At 34.3% G+C, this 23,610-nt stretch overlaps 1 protein-coding gene and 1 pseudogene across 2 annotated transcripts; one reads left to right on the forward strand and one right to left on the reverse strand.

Annotated features, from left to right (window-relative positions):
- Nucleotides 1–1,205: 1,205 nt before the first annotated feature.
- On the reverse strand, nt 1,206–5,298 carry LOC120210893 (annotated as a pseudogene).
- Nucleotides 5,299–16,661: 11,363 nt separating this feature from the next.
- On the forward strand, nt 16,662–20,673 carry LOC120210897 (AP-1 complex subunit mu-2-like). Of its 2 annotated transcripts, XM_039209546.1 has the most exons (11): nt 16,662–16,807; nt 17,008–17,154; nt 17,282–17,344; nt 17,448–17,624; nt 17,710–17,813; nt 18,432–18,539; nt 18,666–18,762; nt 18,896–18,993; nt 19,098–19,239; nt 19,322–19,444; nt 20,485–20,673. In XM_039209546.1, the coding sequence occupies exons 1-11, from the start codon at nt 16,679–16,681 to the stop codon at nt 20,581–20,583; spliced, it is 1,287 nt and encodes a 428-aa protein (XP_039065477.1). In that variant the 5' UTR covers nt 16,662–16,678; the 3' UTR covers nt 20,584–20,673. The 2 variants fall into 2 exon arrangements, with proteins under 2 accessions (XP_039065477.1, XP_039065476.1); XM_039209545.1 differs by lacking the exon at nt 20,485–20,673 and having other exon boundaries at nt 19,322–19,606.
- The last annotated feature ends 2,937 nt before the right edge of the window (nt 20,674–23,610 follow it).

Consider the following 23,610-nt stretch of genomic DNA (forward strand, 5'->3'; position numbering starts at 1 on the left):
ACCACACGCACGATAATTTGTCAAAACGTTTCAATATATCAGGATCTCACATGATTAATTGAAATATTAAATTATATTCCCTTAAAAGTATATTTACGTTGGAGGATACTCGTACCTCATAAAACGTGAAGTGTTTACACGATTTTTGAGGACGTGAGATATTTCTTACGTTTGTATTTTAGGAGGTATTTTTTTTTCAAAAAGTTGTATACGGTATTGATCCAAAAAATAATTTTTTATTAAACTAATATTGCCGGATAAACTCGTCTGTAACACTTTCGGCGAAGGGACAAAAATGTACAATCCTTAGCTCTTCAGATCATCACTCACCGCCTGTCAGATCCGGCCAACATACGATCATATTTACTTTCAAAATTCGGACAATATGACACCCACCAATCCTCAACCCCACAATGACGCATATATTACACCAGCATGAGCAGCCATGGATCCTGCCAGTCGGGTTTAATTTAAATTTTCAAAACTTAAAGATCTCATTGAAACTCTTAAAAAATTCGAGGAGTTTCATAAGATTTCCTTTCCTTTTTTTTAAAAAAAAAGTTAGATACATCACGAAAATTTCTAAATTTTTTTAGACGAGAATTTTGGAAAACTTTAAAATTAAAATTTTGAGTAAACTACGTATTTAGTGATTTACCTATTCTTACAGTTTCAATTTAGTCATTTATTTTTTTTAAAAAAAATCATACATATTATTACGTTCAGTTCATTTTGGTCACCCATTGTTAAAAAATAAATGAAATTACTGACATGGTAATTTTTTTTTCCAATGATGTGATATTACCTTATGATAATACACTAACATCATTGTTAATTTTTTAACAGTAAGTGATCGAACTAGAACTAAAATATAATATAATATATGATTTAAAAAAGAATAGTTAAAAGATCAAAATGGAATTGCGGGAATAAGTGGGTGACCTAAACACGTAGTTATCCTAATTTTTTTTTTAATTTTGAATGTTGTAAAAGGCCAAAGGTTTATTACAAATTTCACAAAATTTGCCCCCGAGCATGTATTAGCAGAAACATGATTTAGATTTTTTTGGGAAAAAAACCCAAGCATAATTCAGTAGTAGAGATTCCATGAGGGATGTCAGTAGAGAAAAAAGGTAAGAGAGAAGCGCGGGGGGGGGGGGGGGGGGGTAATCTTGAGTGGCATTCAACAGCCAATTAATATTACAATAAATCCAGTATCAAGGGCACTTCAACACATGCTTCACATCCTTGAGTGATTCCAGTTATCTTCATATTGATCCATGAACTAGTCGTTGAATTTCTTGAAACTCGACATGATGGTTGGCATGTCTTCCTCGGCAGGTAAAATTGTTGTCCTCAAGTGGAAGACCGAATCAGAAACAGTGAAACATTTAAGCATTTTGTAAAACTATCAAAACAAATGTCAAAACCGGTCCATGCAAATCATCGAACGTGACCAGAACGAAAATTCTCGAGAAGGGTATGTTTTGAAGATGATTATTAGAAATAGGAAGTGATGAATGAATGGAGAAGTACCCGTCTTTCTGTCCGAATCCGGAACCATGGACAGTGGAGATGCCTGTTGCTTCCAACAAATTGAGACAATAGAACACATCTGGGACCTTTCCCGCTTTCTTGGCTGCTTCTATAGCTTTCGGAGGCAAGCGTATTTGAGGAAATGAATACATGGCGCCTGTAGGATTACCAAGAAGAAAACACTAAGGAACAATGGCGGAAAATGAATGATTTCGTGTGACCGGTTGATAACAACAACTGTTTACCTTCAGTGAAATTACAAACCACGTTCTTGCAGCTGTTAAATCCATCAGTCATTATCCTTGCTCTTCTTCTCAATGATTCAAGGATTCCTTGGCTGCGAGTTTTAGTTTTAAACTGCATTGTTAGTATAAACTTAATAAAAGGAAAAACGTGCATTAAACAAGTCTCCGTAGGCATACCTTTCCCTAACAAATTGCTCATATGAAATGTCCCCAGGTTTGAGTGGGTTGACCATCAACCCCATCTGCAAAGAGAAAAGGAAGCTTACTTATCTTACGGTTAAAGAGAACCACAGCCGGAACTTAAAAGCGCAGAAAATCAGATGACATTGACTCACAAATATCTGAGCAGGAACATTAGGACTGAGTGCTATTGATGAAATCTTGTAGATCTCGTCAACTGTCTGTGATATAAGATCAGGAAAGCAAAACAGGACTGAGCATCCATTCAATGATCCGAATTATTTTTGATCCCCGAAGGAAGAAAGTCTATGATTGTTAAGATGTAACACAGTAAAGCAATTTAGGTGCATTGATAAATAGCAAGAATCATAATGAATTTATCCATTTGACAGTATCATTGAAGTAGCGACATTTGGGAGAAATTCTTCGGTCGCTCTGAAACGCACGTAAATCGTTAAAGCTAATTAAAATGACGACGCAAACCTGGGGAGAAAGGTTGGTCATCTCAAAGTATCCTCCACGCTGCCCACATTCACCCAAATATCCTTTGGATACGGTGTGGAAAGAAACGAGCTGCACTTCCTTGCTTATGGGAGGCCCCATATCCATCAAAACCTTCCATTGGTAAACGGAAAAGTAGGCAAGTAAAAGAATTAGCATCCCATAAAAATCATTCAGATGTAGCTTGATATAACAGCATGATATAAGAGTCTACCTTTCTAGCACTGACAAAGGGTCGCTCGTCCTGGTATATATTCTGTTGATAAACCTCATCTCCAAGTAACACTAAGTTTTCTTGGTAACAGAAGTTCAATATTTCTCTTAAGTTAGCTTCGCTGAGACACTGACAAGTAGGGTTCCCAGGGTTAATGATCACCAATTCTCTCACCTGGTCATATAAAGCATAAAGGAGTAAATTTAGGAAGTTAAACTGTTTGGTGCCAGCCAAAATAAATCAGATTTTTAGGTCCCCATATGCGAAATGGGATTATTTAGTCAAACAAATTATATACGCTTATGATTCTTAAGCAGGACACTTTTTATCCATCATTTCATCTAATTGTGACGTTTGTGCATTTTCAGACCATGTTTCTCAGATTCTTTTGTAAACGAGAAAAATGAAAAAGTATACCAACAGTTATTCCTTTGAAGCGAGCCTGTGCAACTGATTCACGAAGAATGTTAATATCTAACCCCCAGTTTGCAGTCTCTTCCAGGTAGTATGGAACAAGTGAACCACCAAGGAGAGAGATTGTAGCCGAGTAAAGTGGATACTGTGGGACAGGAACCAAAATCTGGCAAAGCAAAGTTTTTTAGTAGTACCATCAGAGCATTATGCACTGGGCCACATAGTAAATTCGAGATGATACAGATGATGAAATTATCTTTTAGATAAATAGATGAGGAAAATATGTTACCCCATCCCCTTGGCCGCAGATAATACAATTCAAGATCTGCATCACACCTTTGCTGGCACCATCAGTGAAAAATATGAGTTCTGGGTTGCTGCCATCGGAAAAAGAAGCAAATAATCACTAAGATTACAACTTTGGAACCAAAAATGTGATTTTTTTTGTACGAAAGGTGATATCGTGAGTGATAACATCTAGATTATCACCTAGGATACCCATCACGCCTTTCAATGAACTCAGCTACCTACTTCCTTACTCCTGGAATACCTCTGGAATCACTGTATGCACCTAGATAGGTAGTGAAGGAACAAATGTTATTTACACTGCAGATCATATTCAAATTCCTTAAAATACTATTGGGAGCTGTTCATAGATCAGCTATAATAGGATACTTGTAAAGTAATAGATAAATATATAAATAATTCGATTAGTAGATTATTTAAGTACACAGACTGAAGAAAACAAATCGCAAACTGGACGTATTTCGGGTGGTTTAACAACAATTTTTATATAAATAGCTCAATGATATACCTAGACCACCAGAAGTCAATGAAAGGTAATGTTTCGCTCTTGCGATTGCATCTGCGGGAAATATAAGTCCTACATTAGGATCATCTAGCAGAAATGGAGCTTGGCACAGAGCAACCACCTGCAGTAGCACAGATTTATCAGTTCAAATACATGCTATTAACAACTGAATGAGCAAAACACATTAATTCCAACAGATGAAAACTGAACTACATAGAACTTAAACGTATACCTGGCGTGGGAAAGTCGGTGGTTTTTGTCCAAGAGCATGAGGGTTGCCAACATTTGTGAAAATAATCTGCAGACACAAAAATAATGCCACGAAACAAATTAACATATACACATGAGTTTCGTAATTGAAAATTTAATAGCACCATGTTTTTACAGATCAATTCACAAATTACATGCAAAATCATCAGCCATACTTCCCAAAACACCAAAAACATAGAATTATGAAAAAACATACTTCTTGAGAGGCATTAAATACATGGAAATGCAGTCTCCCAGCACATAAGGGACTAGTAAACCATAGGGATTTCATATACTGCACAGAGGTTTATGCAGTCATTTTAATTTTGTACGTGAACAAGAATTCTGTCGATAAAAGTTCAAACTACGAATGTAGAATCACCTCATCAAGGCAGGCATTTAACTAGGAAACTCTTAATACAGGGAAGGACACATGATCTTATGTTAGGGGTGGGGAACGAATTTGAACTTGTAAAATTCTAGGGGAGGGACGAAAATAGATTTTCAATAGAAAATGCATGAAAAAATCTAAAATATAAGATAATTTTAAATTTTTAGGGAAGACCGCTCCACCGGTCCAAATCCTTTTAATACACAAAATAACTTACGGTTCTAAAAAGAAAAGAAAATCACAAGAACAAGTTCTGTGCGGTAAATAAGGACTATACTAACAATGATCATTTCCGAATAATATGCATGAACAATCTGGTTTAGGTTTTAAAATGCGCAAACAAAGAATATGTAGGAAACTGGAATTTGCACATTCTCAGTTAATTACAAAAGCTAAAATCCCCAACATATAAGCTACTGCTGCTTCACTAGCTGACCAGCACAAGAAGCTGAACTGGATGGTCAAATAAAATAAGGAGAAAGCAAGAAAAAACATGCCTTCTTCCCTTCCTTCTGAAGCTCAGAAGCTCGAAGATACAATTCCCCTCGGACTGCATATTGAACTTTCTTCACGTTTTCGTTCAGTGTCTCATAGTCTAATGCCTTAGGACCCATGATACATAACTTCCTTCCTTAAACTTATCGATCTATGGACTCAGTACTCAAACCTGTAAGAAAACCTTAAACCATAAGTCGAATTTTTACATTTTGATTTTGTATTAAAGAAATTTGTTCGTTTTCCAGTTCCAATTCGAGAATAACAATCGGCAACACAATTCGAACGTAATGATAAAATCACTCTTAAGCCTAAATCTTAAAAATCGGCTCCAAAGCTCATCTGATACCCAAAAGCACGCATCAACGAAAATAATTAAAATGTATTAACTATCACTAAAAGAAACCCAGAGTACTTGATTGAAAAACCATGCAGAGAAATGCATTTATAAATTAAAAAGAAAAGTAAATAAGTAAATGGTCTCAATCAATATAATCACATAATTAACTTAAAACACGAACCCAAGAATCCGCAAAAGAATCAATTAAAGTTTCAGTACCCAATCTCAATTAATAATAAATAACCAGAAATCCCAACAGATTACCCCTTAAATTCAATTAGCAAAATGCAGAAACGCTAACCCGTGGGATGAAGTGCATGGATTTTGTGTAGTTGGTTAAGTTGCACGTCTCAGTAGACTTTTCATGTCAGGGAAAGACTAATACTCCTATATAAAAGATGTGGGTGTGTTAATGAGTTAAAAATGGCAGTGGCAGAAGCAGAACCACTGAAAATTGGATTATTTCAAAAAAATGTGGGAAATAAAAGTGATCGAGGAAGTGTGGTGTAGCTTCTAACTGAGTTCTTGGTAGATATTAAAGCTTCGAGGATTTCACATTGGTCGCATTCACTGAGTCCAAGTGTGGTTCATATTTGATTTCTTTGTAATGGCAATGGTGGCAGGGTAATTTGATTAACATCTATGAATGAGTCATTGTTTTATATATATATATATATATATAGAATTATTTTGCATAGTGACAAAATTAGAGGTGGATGTCTTATGATGGATAGCATATGCTTTTCCGTAGCACTGATTATGACATCTTTGGTGATAAGTCAAATAACATTTATTTAATGTTATACATAAAAAAAATACATGTGAAATATATACATTCATAAGGGATTAAAACAAAACAATAAAATTTACAGATAAAAATGTAAATAACCAAATAAACATATTTTAAAAAATAAGGGACCAAAATTACATTAAAAGAAATTTGGAGGACCTTACAACAATTATGAACAAATCAGGGCCCCCAATGGTCATTTTAAACAAATATAAGTACCATAAACGAAAATATCCTATAAATAATAATTAAGGACTAAAATAAATTAAACCCGAAACATGAAGGACTAAATGATAATTAAACCATATGCAAAACAGTGACTAAAATAAAATAATTACAAATCTCATGACCAAATTTGAACATTAACAAGAATAACATACTATATAATAACAGGACTAAATTACAACATTTTAAAAAATGAGTGCTCGAAACATAATAATGTAATTTCATTAAATGGTCCAAATGGTGAGAGTACAAAACAAGAAGGACCTGGTGTGCTATTATGCCCAAGGCAGAAAACACAGAGAGGGGGTGCCAAAAAGGCATCGTTTTACTTTGGGTATTTGAACGCAAACCCAAGCATAATTCCACCAACTCCCCTCAATTGTTCTTGTTTCAGAAAACAGAGAGAGTTCGAATTCTCCTAACTTCCCTCGTGGGAGAGAGTGAGGTCGCCGTTCATTTACGACAGCCACGGCGGCTCATAGTGGAGCCCATGGTGGCCGGAGGGATCAAACGATCCCAAAAGGCTCCTTTTATTCTCAACTCCCTAAATCTCCACCTCTCTCAATCTAAAAATAACCCCACACGCCTAGATCTAAGAAAGGAAACCGAAAGGTTTACCTTCTGCCGTCGTTAAGTCCGCCGTCTGATGGGACCACCACCGAGTTATGTTGATCTACCCACCACAACAAGCTTTTTCACCGCTCGGATTTGCAGTCCGACCACCGGAGCTACCATCGTTGAAGAACCAAAGGTAAACCCTCCCCCTTGGTTCAAATTTTTCGAAAGTATTTTTGTTTTTTTTGTTGTTTGGTTCTGGTTCAAACTTGGTCTCTCAAGTTTTCCTTCTCTCTCTCAATTTTTTTTTCTTTTTCTCTTCAAAAACCCTCTCTGGTTCTTTTTCTTCCCCACCGAATCCCCCTTTCTATCTCCCTATATTTTTCTCTTTCTTTTGATTTATATCCCTATATGTTGATATCAACAGGTAAATCCTCTCGAGATTTTGGTCTTTTTGTTTTAATAATTTATTGGCTTGTTGATAGACTGTGATTGATTGCTCTGACTTTAGGTCACTGTAGATAAAAGCGGCAGCATCAGAGGCGGTAAGTGACGATAGCAACAACAAACGGCGACGGCAGAAGCTACCTAGGGTTATGATGAAACCCTAGGTGAGTCGGGTAGGGTTTGGTGTTGGGTCGGATTCTGGGCTCCGGGTTTGAGTGTTGTTTGGGCTTGAACCGGGTTGAGTGACTGGGCTCTAGGTCGGGTTCCAGTGGGTTAGGCTTGGTGCTGTAATCTGGGCTTGGAGATTGGGCCTGCAATAAAATATGTAACATGTAAATAATAATAATTATATAATTAATAATAAATAATAATATTTTTTAAGACCCGAACAAAAACAGGTGTCTACACATCTAATATGCAGATGCATAGAGAGTCAGTCCAAAACCATAGTCACAAGTATTGCGGGTAAGCTATGGACCAACATAAATGACATAGAAAGATTGAACAACAATCTGACTCAAAACCCTGATCTTATAATTTCCAATTCGGTCCTATATGTGCCTATGGACAATGATAGAATTCCAACGCCAAGGAAAAGTGAGTATTGAGTAACGTTTCAATTCAAGATCATGTTCTTTTTTCATTTCAAAATATTATTTTAACAGATAAAAATGTTTAATACTGCTTTCTACTGATTTAATTTTGGTATTCCTTGTTTTTACCGTTGATCACCAGGGGGAGGTAGAGGAGGAAGAAGTAAATGGACAATCCTTATTGTCGTATAATCGGTAGTTGCATTTTTTTCAACGATTGCATTGCTCATCTTTCTCATACGAAGAAGAAAATGAAAAAAATGAGCGTGGATGATCCAAAGCCAGTATCCAAAAGCATGATGAGTGGCAGAATATTTTCATTGCAAACTCAGTTTCTCTACACGTAAACACATGGGAGGTAAGGAATATAGATGAATAGAGTAAGGAAGAAGTAATTAACTAGTCTATACTGCATTTTCTTATTGCAGATGTGACAACTTTTGAATCAGAAATACCAATGATATATAGCCTGGAGGAGATTGAAGAAGCTACATATAATTTCGATGAAAGGAAGAAAATTGGAAGTTGGGGATATGGTTATGTGTACCATGGAATACTAGGATCAAAGGTTCCGACTTTTCGTTTTGTTGCTGATTTTTCTACTTAAATGGAATGGAAACGACTTAAGCTTTCTGCACTTTCAAGAGGTTTCAATAAAGCATAGTTCTTTGCTGAACTCAAGTTCTTATGCAAGGTTCATCACATAAATGTGGTAAGTTTACCGAGTTACCGACCATTAACTCTTGTTTAATTTGTCTCAGAACATGTGTCATCATGTGTTCTACTTACTTACAGGTCACCAGCCACTCTATTGGATAGCAAGAACGCAAATCGCACTCGATGCTGCAAAAAGGTATCAAATACATTCACAACCACATGAAAGCGCGGTATGTGCACAGGGATATCAAGACTAGTAACATACTGCTTGACAAGGGTCTATGAGAAAAAGTACTAAAATGAATTCCTTTGTATTATATTTGCTGCTATAATCTTCATGAGACGATGAATGTAATGTATTTCATTCGATTAGGTCGGGAACTTCATATTAGCAAAGCTTGTCGAGAGAACAAACGAAGAATATCTAATAGCAACACGATTGGTTGGAACTCCATGTTACTTGCCCCCTGAGTAAGTTTTTAGCTTGTTGCATAAATCACTAATGAAATGTTCTGTTTTCTTACAAAATCTGTTCCCATACTGATCTTTTTCCCCCTTTGTTGATATGGTTATGGTCGAAAGATTGGTGATGGACTTGCAAATGACACTGAAATCCGATGTATTCGCCTTCGGGTTGGTGCTGACAAAGTTGATAACATGCCAACGTGCACTGGTTCGCGACAATAAGGAGCCGAACAAAATGAGATCATTGAAAACAGTTGTAAGTAAATTGATTTCAATACAACAACAGAGGAGTTTAAGGTTGAAACATGTTCATTCACTCAAACATGTTCTCTAATTCCTTTCATTGTGGTAAGATAAATAATATTTTCGAAGACGAAAACCCGAAAAAAGCTTTAGAAGAAGTGATAGATGGAAGTCTTAGAGGAAGCTATCCCATGGAGGATGCATACAAGGTATACATGTTGGGAAATAAAACGAGTAACGAGTAATTTCCCTATAACCAGATTAGTAAAAATGCGAAATAAAAGCGGAAAAATAATACCTGAAATTGATAACGGAGTTCAACCAATTTTGTCTACGTCTCCGGATTGCTGCATATCTTTTACTAAAGAGAGAAAAATTGCAGGTGTTTACAAAACACTCACAACTCACAAGAAAGCTCTCTAGTATAGGAAGAAAGAAATGATTTGGGATGGTTTTGAAGCTAAATGGGTTAGAGTATTTATAGTTGAAGCTTAATGACTAATATTGTAAATACCCTAAAGTACTATGACTAAATGTGTGATTTTACCATTACCAAATTGTCAAAAATTTCAGCTTAATTTTGACAATTTGTTGCTGCCACCGAAAGTGGCCTCCAAAATCCACCGAAAATTGCCCACCAATTTTGACTTTTCCAACAATCTCCTACTTGAAGACTGCTTTTAATCTATCTTCACACCTCAAATCAATGCAGCAGCATTTCTGGTTTTGTTATTCTAGCATGCCAACTGAAGCTGAACACAGCTTCAGTTTGTCTGTAGTCACCGCCTTGTAAACCCACTTGTTATTGGGCAATTTCTCTGTGGTTGCCTTGTCCCTCAACGTCTTGGCTCTCTTCGACTCTTGTCTACTAGTCTTTGAAGGATTATTTCTCACTTGGACATCCTCGACAAGCCCTTACTTCGACTCTTCTCTTATGATGGTCTCTAAAGCCATGTTCTCTACACGAACATGCTCGACAAACTCCTTGGACACGGACAACTCTTCTTGCACTTGGCTTATACTCGCTTTGGCATAAATGAACCTTATTGAGCCAACTCTCAACGCCTATTCGATCCTGGGTTCATCTTCTTCTTCTCTGGACAACTCGATCTTGGGCTCATCCATCACCTTGGATGACTCGGCTCCCCTCGGGTAATTTTGTAACACTGCTGGCATCTTAAGTCTGTGCCCCTCATTTGCTCAACTCTTACCCTCGGCTTAGCATCTTTGACACTTGAAATTGTGCCAAGCCTGCACATATCTTCCCTAGATCCATTATCTGGTTCATCATTGAGTAGACTTTCTCTGTCACTCGAGGAACAACATTCCTCATCATTCGACTTGCCTTTATCATGGAATCTCTTGCCGTTATCCTCGGCTTTCGGCTTTGCTTTGGAAGTCTTGTTCTTTTTTATTCCAAATTCTTTAATGGACTCAGAGGTTGTCAAGGCTTTAGACAACTCTTTGACTTCCCTTAGCTCCAACACTTTCTTCGCCCATGGCTTCAATCCGAACATGAAGGTGAATAACCCATCTTCTTCAGTCAAACTTGGGACTTTGAGCATGAGTCTTCTAAATCGGCTCATATTCTTCTTAAGTGTCCCTTTATGCCTGAGACGCCTCAACTTGGACCACGCCTCCATCTTGGCATACTGTGAGTGGACTTGCTCACCTTGCACCCTCGGCTTGACGACTTTATCTCTTGCTATCTCACCGGGTCCTTTCCTGTGCTCGATTACTTTGATACCTGCAGTCTCGTCACGCCTCAATCTTGGATTGACTACTTGAGAACTTGTAGTCGCACCATCATTGGCCCTTGATTCGACTACTCTGGAACACATAGCCTCACCAAGTCATTCCCCTGACTTGATTACTTGAACACTCGCAATCGCATCGGGCTTTCTTTTGGGTTAGGCTGTCTCAACATCAATAGCCTTGCCTCGTCTTGTTCCTTGCTTAGTCGCATTGATCCCCTCAATTGAACCAAGTCTTTTCCCTGGCTTGGTAGCTTTAACACTTGTGCCCGCGCCAACTTTCGCTACTTTTCCTTCTCTCATCCTCTTCATGATGGTTATAAGGCGACGCTTCTCGAGACATCCTTTAATCAAATGAGGACTATCACAGAAGCAACACTTCAATTTTTCCTTGCTCTCATTCTTCTTCACACCGGACTTAGCCTTGTCATTCTTTCCTGATAGCTTTCCTTGGCTACGAATAGTTGATGGCTCACATTGGTCATTCAAAGAGATTCCTCTACCATCTCACCGCTGCACCTTTTCCCAGTCTCCCCTATTATTTCCACTATCTCTGGGCATGGGCCTAGACGATACATCGCTACTTGGCTTGACACATGCAAGCTCAGTCAGCTTTCCGGCTATAGCTATGGCCTCCGAAAGTCTTTGGGCATCACCTTGCTCTCCCCCGAGCATTGCCTCTGGTCTAATTCCTTTCAAGAAGGTCTTGAGCGCACCATTCAATTTCTCAATTTTCACATTCCCTTCGTCTGCAACCATCGCTCCCACTCGAATCTGCCTTCGTTTGGATCGTTTCTGACAATTTTTGCAAAATACTGTGTATTAGAACACCTCAGTCGACAAGCTCGTATCGCCGACCAAATTTCACTATTCACGAAAATTCACTATTTACGTAAATAGTAACTTCGCAGAAAAATTGACAAAATTCACAATCAAAAGCTCATGATACCAATTGTTGGGAAATAATCGAGTAATTTTCCTATAACCAGATTAGTGAGAATAAGAAATAAAAGCGGAAAAATAATACCCGAAATTGATAACGGAGTTCAGCCAATTATGCCTACGTTTCCGGACTACTGCAAATCTTTTACTAAAGAGATAAAATTTACAAGTGTTTACAAAAATACTTGAGAGAGAGCTAGAATGATTTGGGGATGGTTTTGAAGTTAAATGGGTTAGGGTATTTATAGTTGAAGCTTAAGGACTAATCTTATAAATATTCTAAATTATAATGACTAAATTGTGATTTTACCATTATCAAATTGTCAAAAATTTTAGCTTAATTTTGACAATTTGTTGTTTCCACCGAAAGTGGCCTCCAAAATCCACCGAAAATTGCTCACCAATTTTGGCTTCCAAAATCCACCGAAAATTATCCATCAATTTTGACATTTCTATTAACTTTTTCAACAATACATATGTAACACCCATAACCCGTATAATTATACCTATATAGATTATAGATGTTACCCGAATTTTAAAACCATTTTCTTTTCTAAAACGATTTAAAATTTATTTTCTTAAAATAGTAATTGATATTATAAAAATATAATATCATATAATTTATATTTTGTTATAGCAAATTTAATTCAAAAGATTTTTTTTATTTTTTTATGAATAGTGATGAACAGTACTATTAACAGTGATTAACAGTACCCGTGAACAGTACATCGATGCGCTACAGTAACGTGAACAGTGCATCGATGCATCAAAATATCGAATTAATATTGTGCATCGATGCTACGCTACAATAATTGCTACAGTAATTTCAGCATTATACAAAACTCATAAAATTACCATTTTGTTTCTAAATTTGTTCAACAAAGCAAATAAAACATTAATAATTACATGCCACTAATTAAGTTTACATTACATCTTAGGATGTCTTACTGATATAGAAATATACTTCTTGATGCTTGATTTCGCTTTGTACTCCTTATTCCACTACTGACTTTTTACCTACGCGTGAAAATCATCACACGTTAAGTATATACTTAGTGAGGCAATTATAACAATAAACAATACAATATTATTCATGCATGAATTTTGATTTCAAAACAAATGCCATAAAACCATGCTAATAGCATATCAAATATTTTACCATGATCAAAATATCATAAATGAATATAAAAAATTTTCTTTTCAATATACTTGCCATTCATTCCATAAACTCGTAAGTTTATTTTCATAACTTACCATTTATTAACTAATAAACCATAAACCGTAGACAATAACCCAGTATAAAACCCCAAGGACCTTGGATACATGAGTCAACTATAAGCATCGTAGTGCTATATACGGTCGTGTCCACTATCTGTACTAGGTATCCTTAAGTACAGTCCCGTATGGCACATAAGGTCGTACCCACCATATACACTAGGTATCCTTTAGTGTATCCCGTATGCAGCCTGTTGCTGGACTTTATGGCATGCCAACTATACCCTGTCCCTCAATGACTTACTCGGGCATACAGTCTATTTTATTTGATCCATCCATGGCATAATATATTATCAATATTTAACATTGGGCAGTTCATACCCGAAATAACATTCATGGTAAAATATCACATTTTCCATAATCAATGCATTATAATTTCATACTCTGACATATCAATGTCATGTCAATTTATAAAAATATGATAAAATATCATGCTGATAAAACAAGGTCGACTTATTGCAAATCTTCCTGATTATGTATAAAACATCCATGTATAATTTCATGCATGTATTGCACTCACCTTGACACTTTATATAATCCATAATATGATCCTCACTAATTGTCCACAATAATTCCTTTTCTATTTGATTTGCTTTGATTACAAATCAATCACAATCTGTATTAAATCACAAATTCATATCAATTCTTATGTTAGTATTGTACTAACATAAACACATCCCATAACAATTCCATAATATACTTGAAACTCATTTTCTACCAAGTATTTAAACACTTAATAATTCCTTTTTAACATTTGCATCAACTTTTCCAATTATATAAAATGGTCCTTCACCATTTTATCACATACATTCATTTAAATTCCACATCAACAATTTCCATCATAGTACATCAATTTATACAACACTTATACAACAACCCCTAAATTTCCATAATTTACGAATTGATCTCCAACTTTTCAAAAATTACTAATAGTCACCAAATTTTGTAAAGCTTGTAGAATACTTCACCATTTTCAACCCATATATAATTTTTCCATAATTATTCTTACTCAAACAATACATGGCCAAAACTTAAAGAACAAGTTTTATAAAGATTAAACATGTTCTAATCATCATCCATACTTGAATATGAATCTACAATATATAAATCATCAAGATTTATCATCAATTTCATGAATCCTATCATGAACATATACCCTTAGATTTGGGATCTTTGAAATTCAACAAGATTAGAAAGCAATATTGGTACCAAATGATAGCGTTTTTCACTTAGATCACTTTCCTATCTCACAACATAACTCCAATTCCAAAGGAATTAGCTCAAAAATTGAAAATGAAATATTTTCTTACCTTAAAAGCTTTCTCACATCCATGGAGAAGAGAAGAACACTTTGGCATGATATGTTTGATTGATATCATGCTTATCATCCTTTAAGAAAATATTATTTAATCATTAACTTGGAAAATACCAATTTACCCTTAATAAAACTTTATAATCACCATTAAACCAAGATACATATCCTTATCATCTTAAAAATCACATAAATATCAACCTTGTCATCTTTTAATAGTCAAAGATGAACAAATTAGTTTTTCACTTTACCGTTTTGCCCTTGAAATTTCCAAAATTTATAATTTAGTCACTTTAATCAAACAGTTCAACTTAAACATGTAATTAAACATAAAATATTATTTTCCAACATTTTAAAAATGTGAAAATAATATTTTTATATTTCTCATTTTCATGACCCATTTGTAATTTTTCCAAAATTACATTTTGGTCCATAAACTTTTCAAAGTTTATACTTTGGTCACCAAACTTTACCAAATGTATAAATTGATCACTAAATAAATCCATTTATGGAATAACATTCTTTTTGAGAAAATTTCTACTTAATTCCTTAAACTTTTCCCAAATTTTTTACTTTGACCATCAAACTTTCAAAATTTACATTTTGGTCATTATCTAAATTTTTGGGGTATTACAACATATATTACATATATAACCATATCTTCCTTCAACAATCAACAACAACAACAACAACAAAACCCTATTCCCATATACAATGGGGTAAGGCGGAGATAGAGTAGTAGGTTGCCCCCAAAGCCATGTTGAGAGCAGCTTCCGTGCTCCGGCAGTTAAAAAAATACAATGCATGTATAAATAAATAAATAAATACATAGTTGAAGAGTCTTCATATGCAGTCTTCATATGCACGTGTGTAATGGGAAGTAATCCCTGCAAATAAATCCCTACGTAAAAATCTCTGCATATGGACAGAAACGTAAGTCCTGGCTAAATTTAAAAAGAGGAAACATGAAGAGAAGGATACACAGAAGTCAGCGTTAGCAAACTACGAGAGGGAATAAAGTCAAAATGGTTAAAAACTAAACTAATGCAACACTACTCGCTACCCTAGTTCTACAACTGCCTTTTTTATATGTTTCATACAAGCTTAAAAATATTGGGATAGAAATTTGGTTTTAGTCAAGAAGAAAATTGTGTAATTTTCTGATTTGTGTCTCTAATTGGAAAACGAAGAACTCTTTTAGTATAGTAATTTAGTATACATTTAGGGATAAAGTAATTCTAAATTTTTAATTCGATGTTTCTTTTGAACTAGATTTGTCAATTTTTTTCACATTAGTCCTTTAACTTGCAATTTTTTAAAATTAACTTAATGATGCGATATTTGATATTATGTTACAATATATAATTTTAAAATGTCAAATCGTTTAATTGATAAAAAAAAATTAAAGATTACTGTGGATAAAAGAAGTTTAAAAATCAAACCTAAAAAATTGTAAATTTTAAAGATTGAATATTGCTTTTATGTGCAAAAATTGTCAAGTTATTTTTTTTTTACAATTAGAATCAAATTAAAATAAATTTAAAAAAGTTGAGGACTAAATTTATTATTATGTTAATTTTATTAATTGTAATACTATTCTTATTAACTTTTTAGCGAAAATGATCAACATTATTTTATAAATTAAGTGACAATTTTATGAACTTTTATAATTGAAGTACTAAAAAAAGTGTCATATGACCATTGAGATTATTTTCGTATTTTACCCATAATAAAAACAATTCGTAGCACAGGCGCGTGTAGTAACGAACTAAAGCGGCGTCGTTTAATAGTCTGAAGTTATTAAAGTCTTAGACATTTGGCAACAATAAAAAAAAAAAAGAAAAAAAAAAAAGAAGGTATGGGAAGATGAAGGTTGAAGCCCATTGTTCTTCAACAGGCTCGCTCGACTTCGCACTCCCTTCATTTAGATCTCCCCTCTCTCGTTTGATTCATATAAGATCTCAATAAAACCGTGAACCGCACCCATCCGATCTGCTAAATTACTAGGATTTCGGAGGGACTAAATATATAAACCAAAGAACAAATGGCGGGGGCCGCATCTGCACTGTTTCTTCTAGATATAAAGGGCCGCGTTCTGGTGTGGCGTGACTACCGTGGCGACGTCTCCGCCGCTCAAGCTGAACGGTTCTTCACCAAACTCATTGAGAAAGAGGTTTTTTTTTTTTTGTAATTTCAGGATTTCGATTTAACATTTAATCTCCGATTAGAATAAATATGTTCCTTCTGTTTATTGCTTTATTTTCTTTTTAAGTTTGAATTTAGCTTATCTATACTTTGAATCAGTTTTTAGATTGGTTGTGCTCTAATTGGTTAACGTATTGTTGAATTCGGTCCTTTGGATTTGGTTTACAGGGAGATCCGCAGTCGCAAGATCCAGTGGTGTATGATAATGGAGTAACGTACATGTTTATACAGCACAGTAATGTGTACTTGATGATCGCAACAAGGCAGAATTGCAATGCCGCCAGTCTTCTTTTTTTCCTGCACCGTGTGGTCGATGTAAGCTAATTCTGTAATTGTAGTTTTATGCCTTTTATATTTTCAAATTTTCGATTAAGTTGTGTGCGTGTGTGTTCCCTAATGAAATATATGGTATCCATTCTCTGTATTGGTATTAATGTTTCAGGTTTTCAAGCATTATTTTGAGGAGTTAGAAGAGGAATCTCTTAGGGATAACTTTGTTGTAGTGGTATGTGAAAATCAAACACATTTTTCTTGCATTTGTTAGACAGTTTTAGTTTATAATTTTAGTCGAAGAGTTTATAATTGGCTCTTTTTCATGCTTCTTCCAGTATGAGTTACTTGACGAGATTATGGATTTTGGCTACCCTCAATACACTGAAGCAAAAATACTTAGTGAGTTTATCAAGACCGATGCATATAGGATGGAAGTTACCCAGAGACCCCCAATGGCTGTTACCAATGCAGTCTCTTGGCGTAGTGAAGGAATAAACTACAAGAAGAATGAAGTAGGTGGCTTTTTTATAGTTATTCTTTTGATATATTATTAATGTATTAAGACGCTGGCTTATGAAGATTTGTTCTTCATTTCAGGTGTTTTTGGATGTGGTAGAAAGTGTGAACATACTTGTCAACAGCAATGGACAAATAATTAGGTCAGATGTTGTTGGGGCGTTGAAGATGAGAACTTATTTGAGGTGTGTTTTCTGTTTGTTTCAAGATAATGGTCCATTATGCTTCAATACAGAATTCTATCTTTACTCATAGTTTGTAATTGCTTCTTTTTTGTGATTAGATTTAAGTGGAATTTATAAAAGAGTGTCTATGTTGCAAAATTTATATTTAAACAAATAAAGCATTCTGGAGAGAATGCGTACTTATACTGTTTGGTCTGCAAGCTGCAAATAAAAGTTTAGCATTTGTGAATTTCTTGTGGGAAAGGTGATTCTGATTGAAGTGGTAGATACCTGATATGATAAGACCTCAATTTCAATATACTTCCTGCAATCTGATAAAGCTTATCAATTTAGAATTGGGAATTGGTGTCTCTTCTGCACCCTTGTTGACAACCCATTCATTTGAAACTTCTGGTTGCCATGCCATTCATGCTGGAAGCTATAAAAATTTGGCATGGTCATGTATGCATGTTCTATCTATGCTATGTGATAGTAGGCAACTCAAACCTTCATGCACTCAGACATTGTCCAAACAATTGTTTTTTTCATGATATTTATGGCACAACAAGTATCCTTACATTTTGGAAGTTTTGTTCTAGGCTTCCCATTTATTTATTTGGGTTCAATTATCTTTTTCAGTGGTATGCCCGAGTGTAAGCTTGGCCTAAATGATAGAGTATTGCTTGAGGCACAAGGACGAGCCACAAAGGGAAAGGCGATTGATTTGGAGGACATAAAGTTTCATCAGTATATACCCCGACTCTCCTTTCTAGATCTACTTCGGTTTTTATGATATGCTTTCTTAAACGTTCAGTGGAACTGCTACTGAAGTCTGATGTTGCAAATTTCCGTATCGTTAATGCTTTGATCTAGGTGTGTACGTCTGGCCCGTTTTGAGAATGACCGGACTATATCCTTCATACCTCCTGATGGTTCCTTTGATCTCATGACATACAGACTTAGCACTCAGGTGAACCATTTTTCTTTTGAATTTTCACTCCCATTCTTTTTTCTTCCATTTCCTTCTTCATCTTCTCATCTTTTTTCTGTTTTTCTTATCTTTCAATATGACAACTGATTATGATTATTGTTGCTGCTTTTAGGTAAAGCCACTCATCTGGGTGGAAGCTCAAGTTGAAAAACATTCAAGAAGCCGTGTTGAGATTATGGTAAAAGCCCGGTCTCAGTTCAAGGAGCGTAGGTATTGGGTTTTTTATCGTTAGACCTGAATATTTCATTGATTTCTAGGTGGCTTACTTATTGTTAGATTACTAAGATCTCATGAAGACAATTATTTCATTACAGTACTGCTACAAATGTTGAGATTATGGTGCCTGTGCCTGCTGATGCTTCCAGTCCAAATGTCCGGACATCAATGGGATCTGCAGCATATGCACCCGAAAATGATGCTTTAATGTGGAAAATAAGATCTTTTCCTGGTGGGAAGGTATCATCTGTCAACTCCAAACTTTCTTTGAAAAAAAACGCTGCTGCAATGATACTAATTATTTTGAAATTCATAACATTAGGAGTATATGTTGAGGGCCGAGTTTACTCTTCCTAGCATAACAGATGAAGAGGCAACTCAAGAGAGAAAAGCTCCTATTCGTGTGAAGTTTGAGATTCCATATTTTACTCTTTCCGGGATACAGGTGTGCCTTCATATCCTTTACTTTTATTTGGTTATACCAAGTGCAGCATTTTGTCAATCTGTTCTTCCTCAAGCTCAAAGGGTTACAAAAATATTTTTTTTCCATTGCCCCCATCTCTCTTCCTTACATTCATCAGTCAAGAACTAGAGTTTCTATCTGAATTGGGGAGAAGATAACTTGTGTTCACTTTCATTCTTATTTATTTCCTAACATATGCACTAATATGCTTGATCTTAAATTAACATCATAAATTAGCTGACCCTTATTCCCATATGTAATGGGGTAAGGGGGAGGTAGGATATAGGCTGCCTCAACACCAGGTTGAGAGCAGCTTCCGTGGGAGACTTCCGAATTATGAATTGCCCAACAATTGGCCTAAAAATTCATAAATTCCAACCCAATCCCTGCAGGCAGTTATCATCCGAAGGAGCCATAGTAGATACAGCTTATTTTGCAATGAGTAAAAATTAAAGCTTAGGCTTTACAATGTTTCCCCGTTTAGAACTATTTATGTTATGGCTAAGAGATGCTGTTTGTTTTTGCAAGTAACATGTAAGAATCGTCTAATAACATTTAACAGGCTGTTCGGTCAAATTATCCTGCCTGGACTTTGGTTGAAGCATCAAATTGGTTGATCTATTATGCACTGATTAGATTGCGGGCTATGTTGCTTGGATTCTTCATTGTTCAATAAGTACCCGTGTCCAACAGTTGGATATGGGGATATGACCTCCAAATATATAGAAAAACTTTGAAAAATCTAACTATACCCGTGTTGGATTCATACCCATGTTCGAGTAACATGGATTGCTGTGTGTCTAGGGTGGTGGGCAGAATGGATTGAAGATAGCAATGCAATCTAATATGATGCCGACATATCAAACATAAACATGCTAATTTTCATGAAAACGGATCCATCTCATTCACTTGGCAGCGCAACGTAGATAACTCTTGGATCCAGGAATTGCCCCGGAATAATACCTACTAATGTTTGTGTTGCTTTTGATAGTTTTCCTAATTCACCTGTTGGGGTTTCTCAGGTTCGTTATCTGAAGATCATTGAGAAAAGTGGTTACCAAGCTCTTCCATGGGTACGGTACATTACAAAGGCTGGCGAGTACGAACTAAGACTTATTTGATAGCCATTGTTTTTTAAGTTGTCATCTCCTATGAGCTTTTAAACGAGTTTGAATCATTGGGGGCACAAGAATACAAAAAAATCCAGTTTATATAAGAAAGGCCCTATGAAGAGCATGCAAGAGTGTTTCGTTGTGAAAATCCTCTCTGCTTCATATTATACTTCCTGTGCATTATGATTAATTGTTTGAATGGGCCACCTCGGTGCACTGGGAAATCATATGATGCTTGAGGCTGTATTTTAAAGTAAATTATTTTTAGTTAAGAAAAGGATTTTGATGTGTTTAGCTTTGAAAGGGAGCAACTGTGGAACACACTTTCAAAAATTATATTAAAATAATTTGTTTAATTCTAAATTTTCAAAAATTATATAATGAGCATTAAACTTTAATTTTTATTATAAAATAGACACAACACCATTAATTGTTATTAAAAGGTGATGTGATAATTAATGAAAAATATCTAATTCGACCTTTCAATTGTAATTAAAATTTGATTTTAATTTTAATTGAAATATTTTATTAGGTTTGTTGAATTGAAACAAAATAGATATCAATAAATTAAATATTATTTTTAATATTATATTATAAATATTGAATTTGTATCATATAAATTATTTGATACATTATTAAAGGTTTAGATTAATTTAGTTATTTTTATATAAGTTGGATAATTTTTCTTATTAATGTGATATTACACTTTCTGTTTGTATTAATTTTAAATTGTATTTAAATTTCTTTTAAAAAAAGTTTAAAGACTCGAATCACATTGCTCAATACAAACTAATTTAGTTGTTTGATAATTAAAATTTTTAGGTCTCAAAAATATAAAATTTTAATCTTATCATTGCAAAAAAATTAAATAATTAATAATTATAAAATATTACAAAATTCTTTGACAATTACAACAACATTCAATAAATAATTAGTTATAAAAAATAATTAGGTATAATTGAGGGGTGAAATAAGATATTTTCTATTAGTTTATGCTAAATCGCCCCTTAACAACATCTAAGATCGGTATCTATTTTTAACAAAATTTAAAATTTAATGTCTATCTTTTAAATTTAAAATTTATTGATAAATAAAAATATTTTAATAATATTCAATGATTATTTTTAATTTTATCTTATTTTATATGAGTGGTGCATTTTGATATATGTTATTAATAATAGAAGGATAAAGGAGTCCTCAACCATTCTAGATTTTTTTTCACAATTAGTTGATACTTTAAATTTACAAATTTAATCAATTGAATTTTCTGATCGATAGTATTCATCACTTTACTAATGTAGCCGTTAATTTTATTAATGTGAAAGTTCAAATATGAATGATAAAATGGTAGAGGGTTTGGTTGCTTTTTCTTAGAAACTTGGGTTGATATTTTAGAAGTTTGATATTTAATTAAATAAAAGTAAATTTTTTAAATAAAATTATTTAAATTTGGGTATAAACCTGTGTTATTTATGACTAAAACCGAAGATTTTTCAATCTACTAGAATCATTTACATTAAGAATAAGATGTGATTTTATGAATTCTTTCGATGTTTATACCCTAAAACGTCGAGCACACTATATCTTAAAAAACCAGCTACAAATATATCGAATAAAATAAAAATCTCAATAGAAAAATGTGTTTGTACAAATTAAACTCTCATCTAAAGAACGTTTTAACAATATTGACAATGTAATTTGTGTTTTTTTAATAAAAAATCAATAATTAAGCTCTAAAATATTCTTTGATGTTGGTACGATCTTTCAATGATTTTTTAATGCGTTTATACAGGTGATCAATTGGTTTGTAATAATTTATAGTCCCTGGAATGAAATTTAACCTTTTGAAAACCCTAAACCCTAAACCAAAGCTTGCAGCAAAGCTAATATAAATTGGAACTAAATTATTGTCCAAGGATCCCACTAAAATAAATGAAAAACCATGTCTAAGCACATATGAAGACAACTGCATCCACCGGTAAAGATGGCAGGCCTTGTCTACTTTGTCTTGCATCCAAACAAAACATTAAGGTACCATAATCACAATTTTGTCACCTCAATTGCACCTTTTCCTTTTTTATTCTCTAGCTTCCATTCTGTTTTATGTCCACAGTCGGAGACAAGAGATTCCATCCCAAGCATTTTTTTCTTCCTTTGATGGCATCAAAGTTATGTATACTTCCAAGTGATATTTAAGTTCTTCACTTTAATAATAATAATAATACTAATACTAATATAATAATAATAATAATAATTAAGGAGACGAGAATACATTAATTAATTAGTGATAGATAGTCATCTCTTCTGATTTGAATAGAGTCACAGTTGGTGACAGATTAACCGTTAACCTAAGTCAAAGTGTTTTATCTCTATAAGGAGTTAAAACATAAATGAATAAGAGAGTCACGTTTTCATCTGCATTTTGACTCTTAATATTGGATCAACAATTTTATAATAGCTTATAGTATGGTCAATCATAGTCGTCATAACTACTCATAAACTAACAAGTTAAGTGGATACAATCGTACAACATGATTGATTCTAGTAGGTCATTTGAACTTGTCAAAAGTCATGTCAATAAGTTGTAACTTGTCAAGAACCATGATTATCGATGTGATCGCCGAGGATTGCGCAAAATGTACAAAGGCTGTAAGGTTTACCGTGGATATTCAAAAAATACTTGTTTTATTTACCATAATAAGTGATATCATTTAAATTAATGTGTTGGAGTTGCTACCGATCATTTTAATTTGGTTGATCGGATAGCATAACTTACCATTGTCCCGATCTTTGATTTACCATAAATTTGTCGGACTCAAGGGTCGATTACAATCAGGGAAATATTAGCACCCATTTACTGCCCTTTTGGTACCAATTTGATTTCCCGATTGTCTTAATTGTAAAAATTAAAAGTTAAATTAAAATTTAAATATTCGATCCAAATTACTTACCTTTAACGATTAATCAAAATTTAATTGGCTCCTCAAAATAAAATCAATGTTAGGATAAAAACAATAAACCAAAGTAAGAAAGGAA

Source organism: Hibiscus syriacus, unplaced genomic scaffold (assembly GCF_006381635.1).
Source record: "Hibiscus syriacus cultivar Baekdansim isolate YM2019G1 unplaced genomic scaffold, ASM638163v2 tig00109937_pilon, whole genome shotgun sequence".
In the NCBI taxonomy this organism is placed as follows: domain Eukaryota; kingdom Viridiplantae; phylum Streptophyta; class Magnoliopsida; order Malvales; family Malvaceae; genus Hibiscus; species Hibiscus syriacus.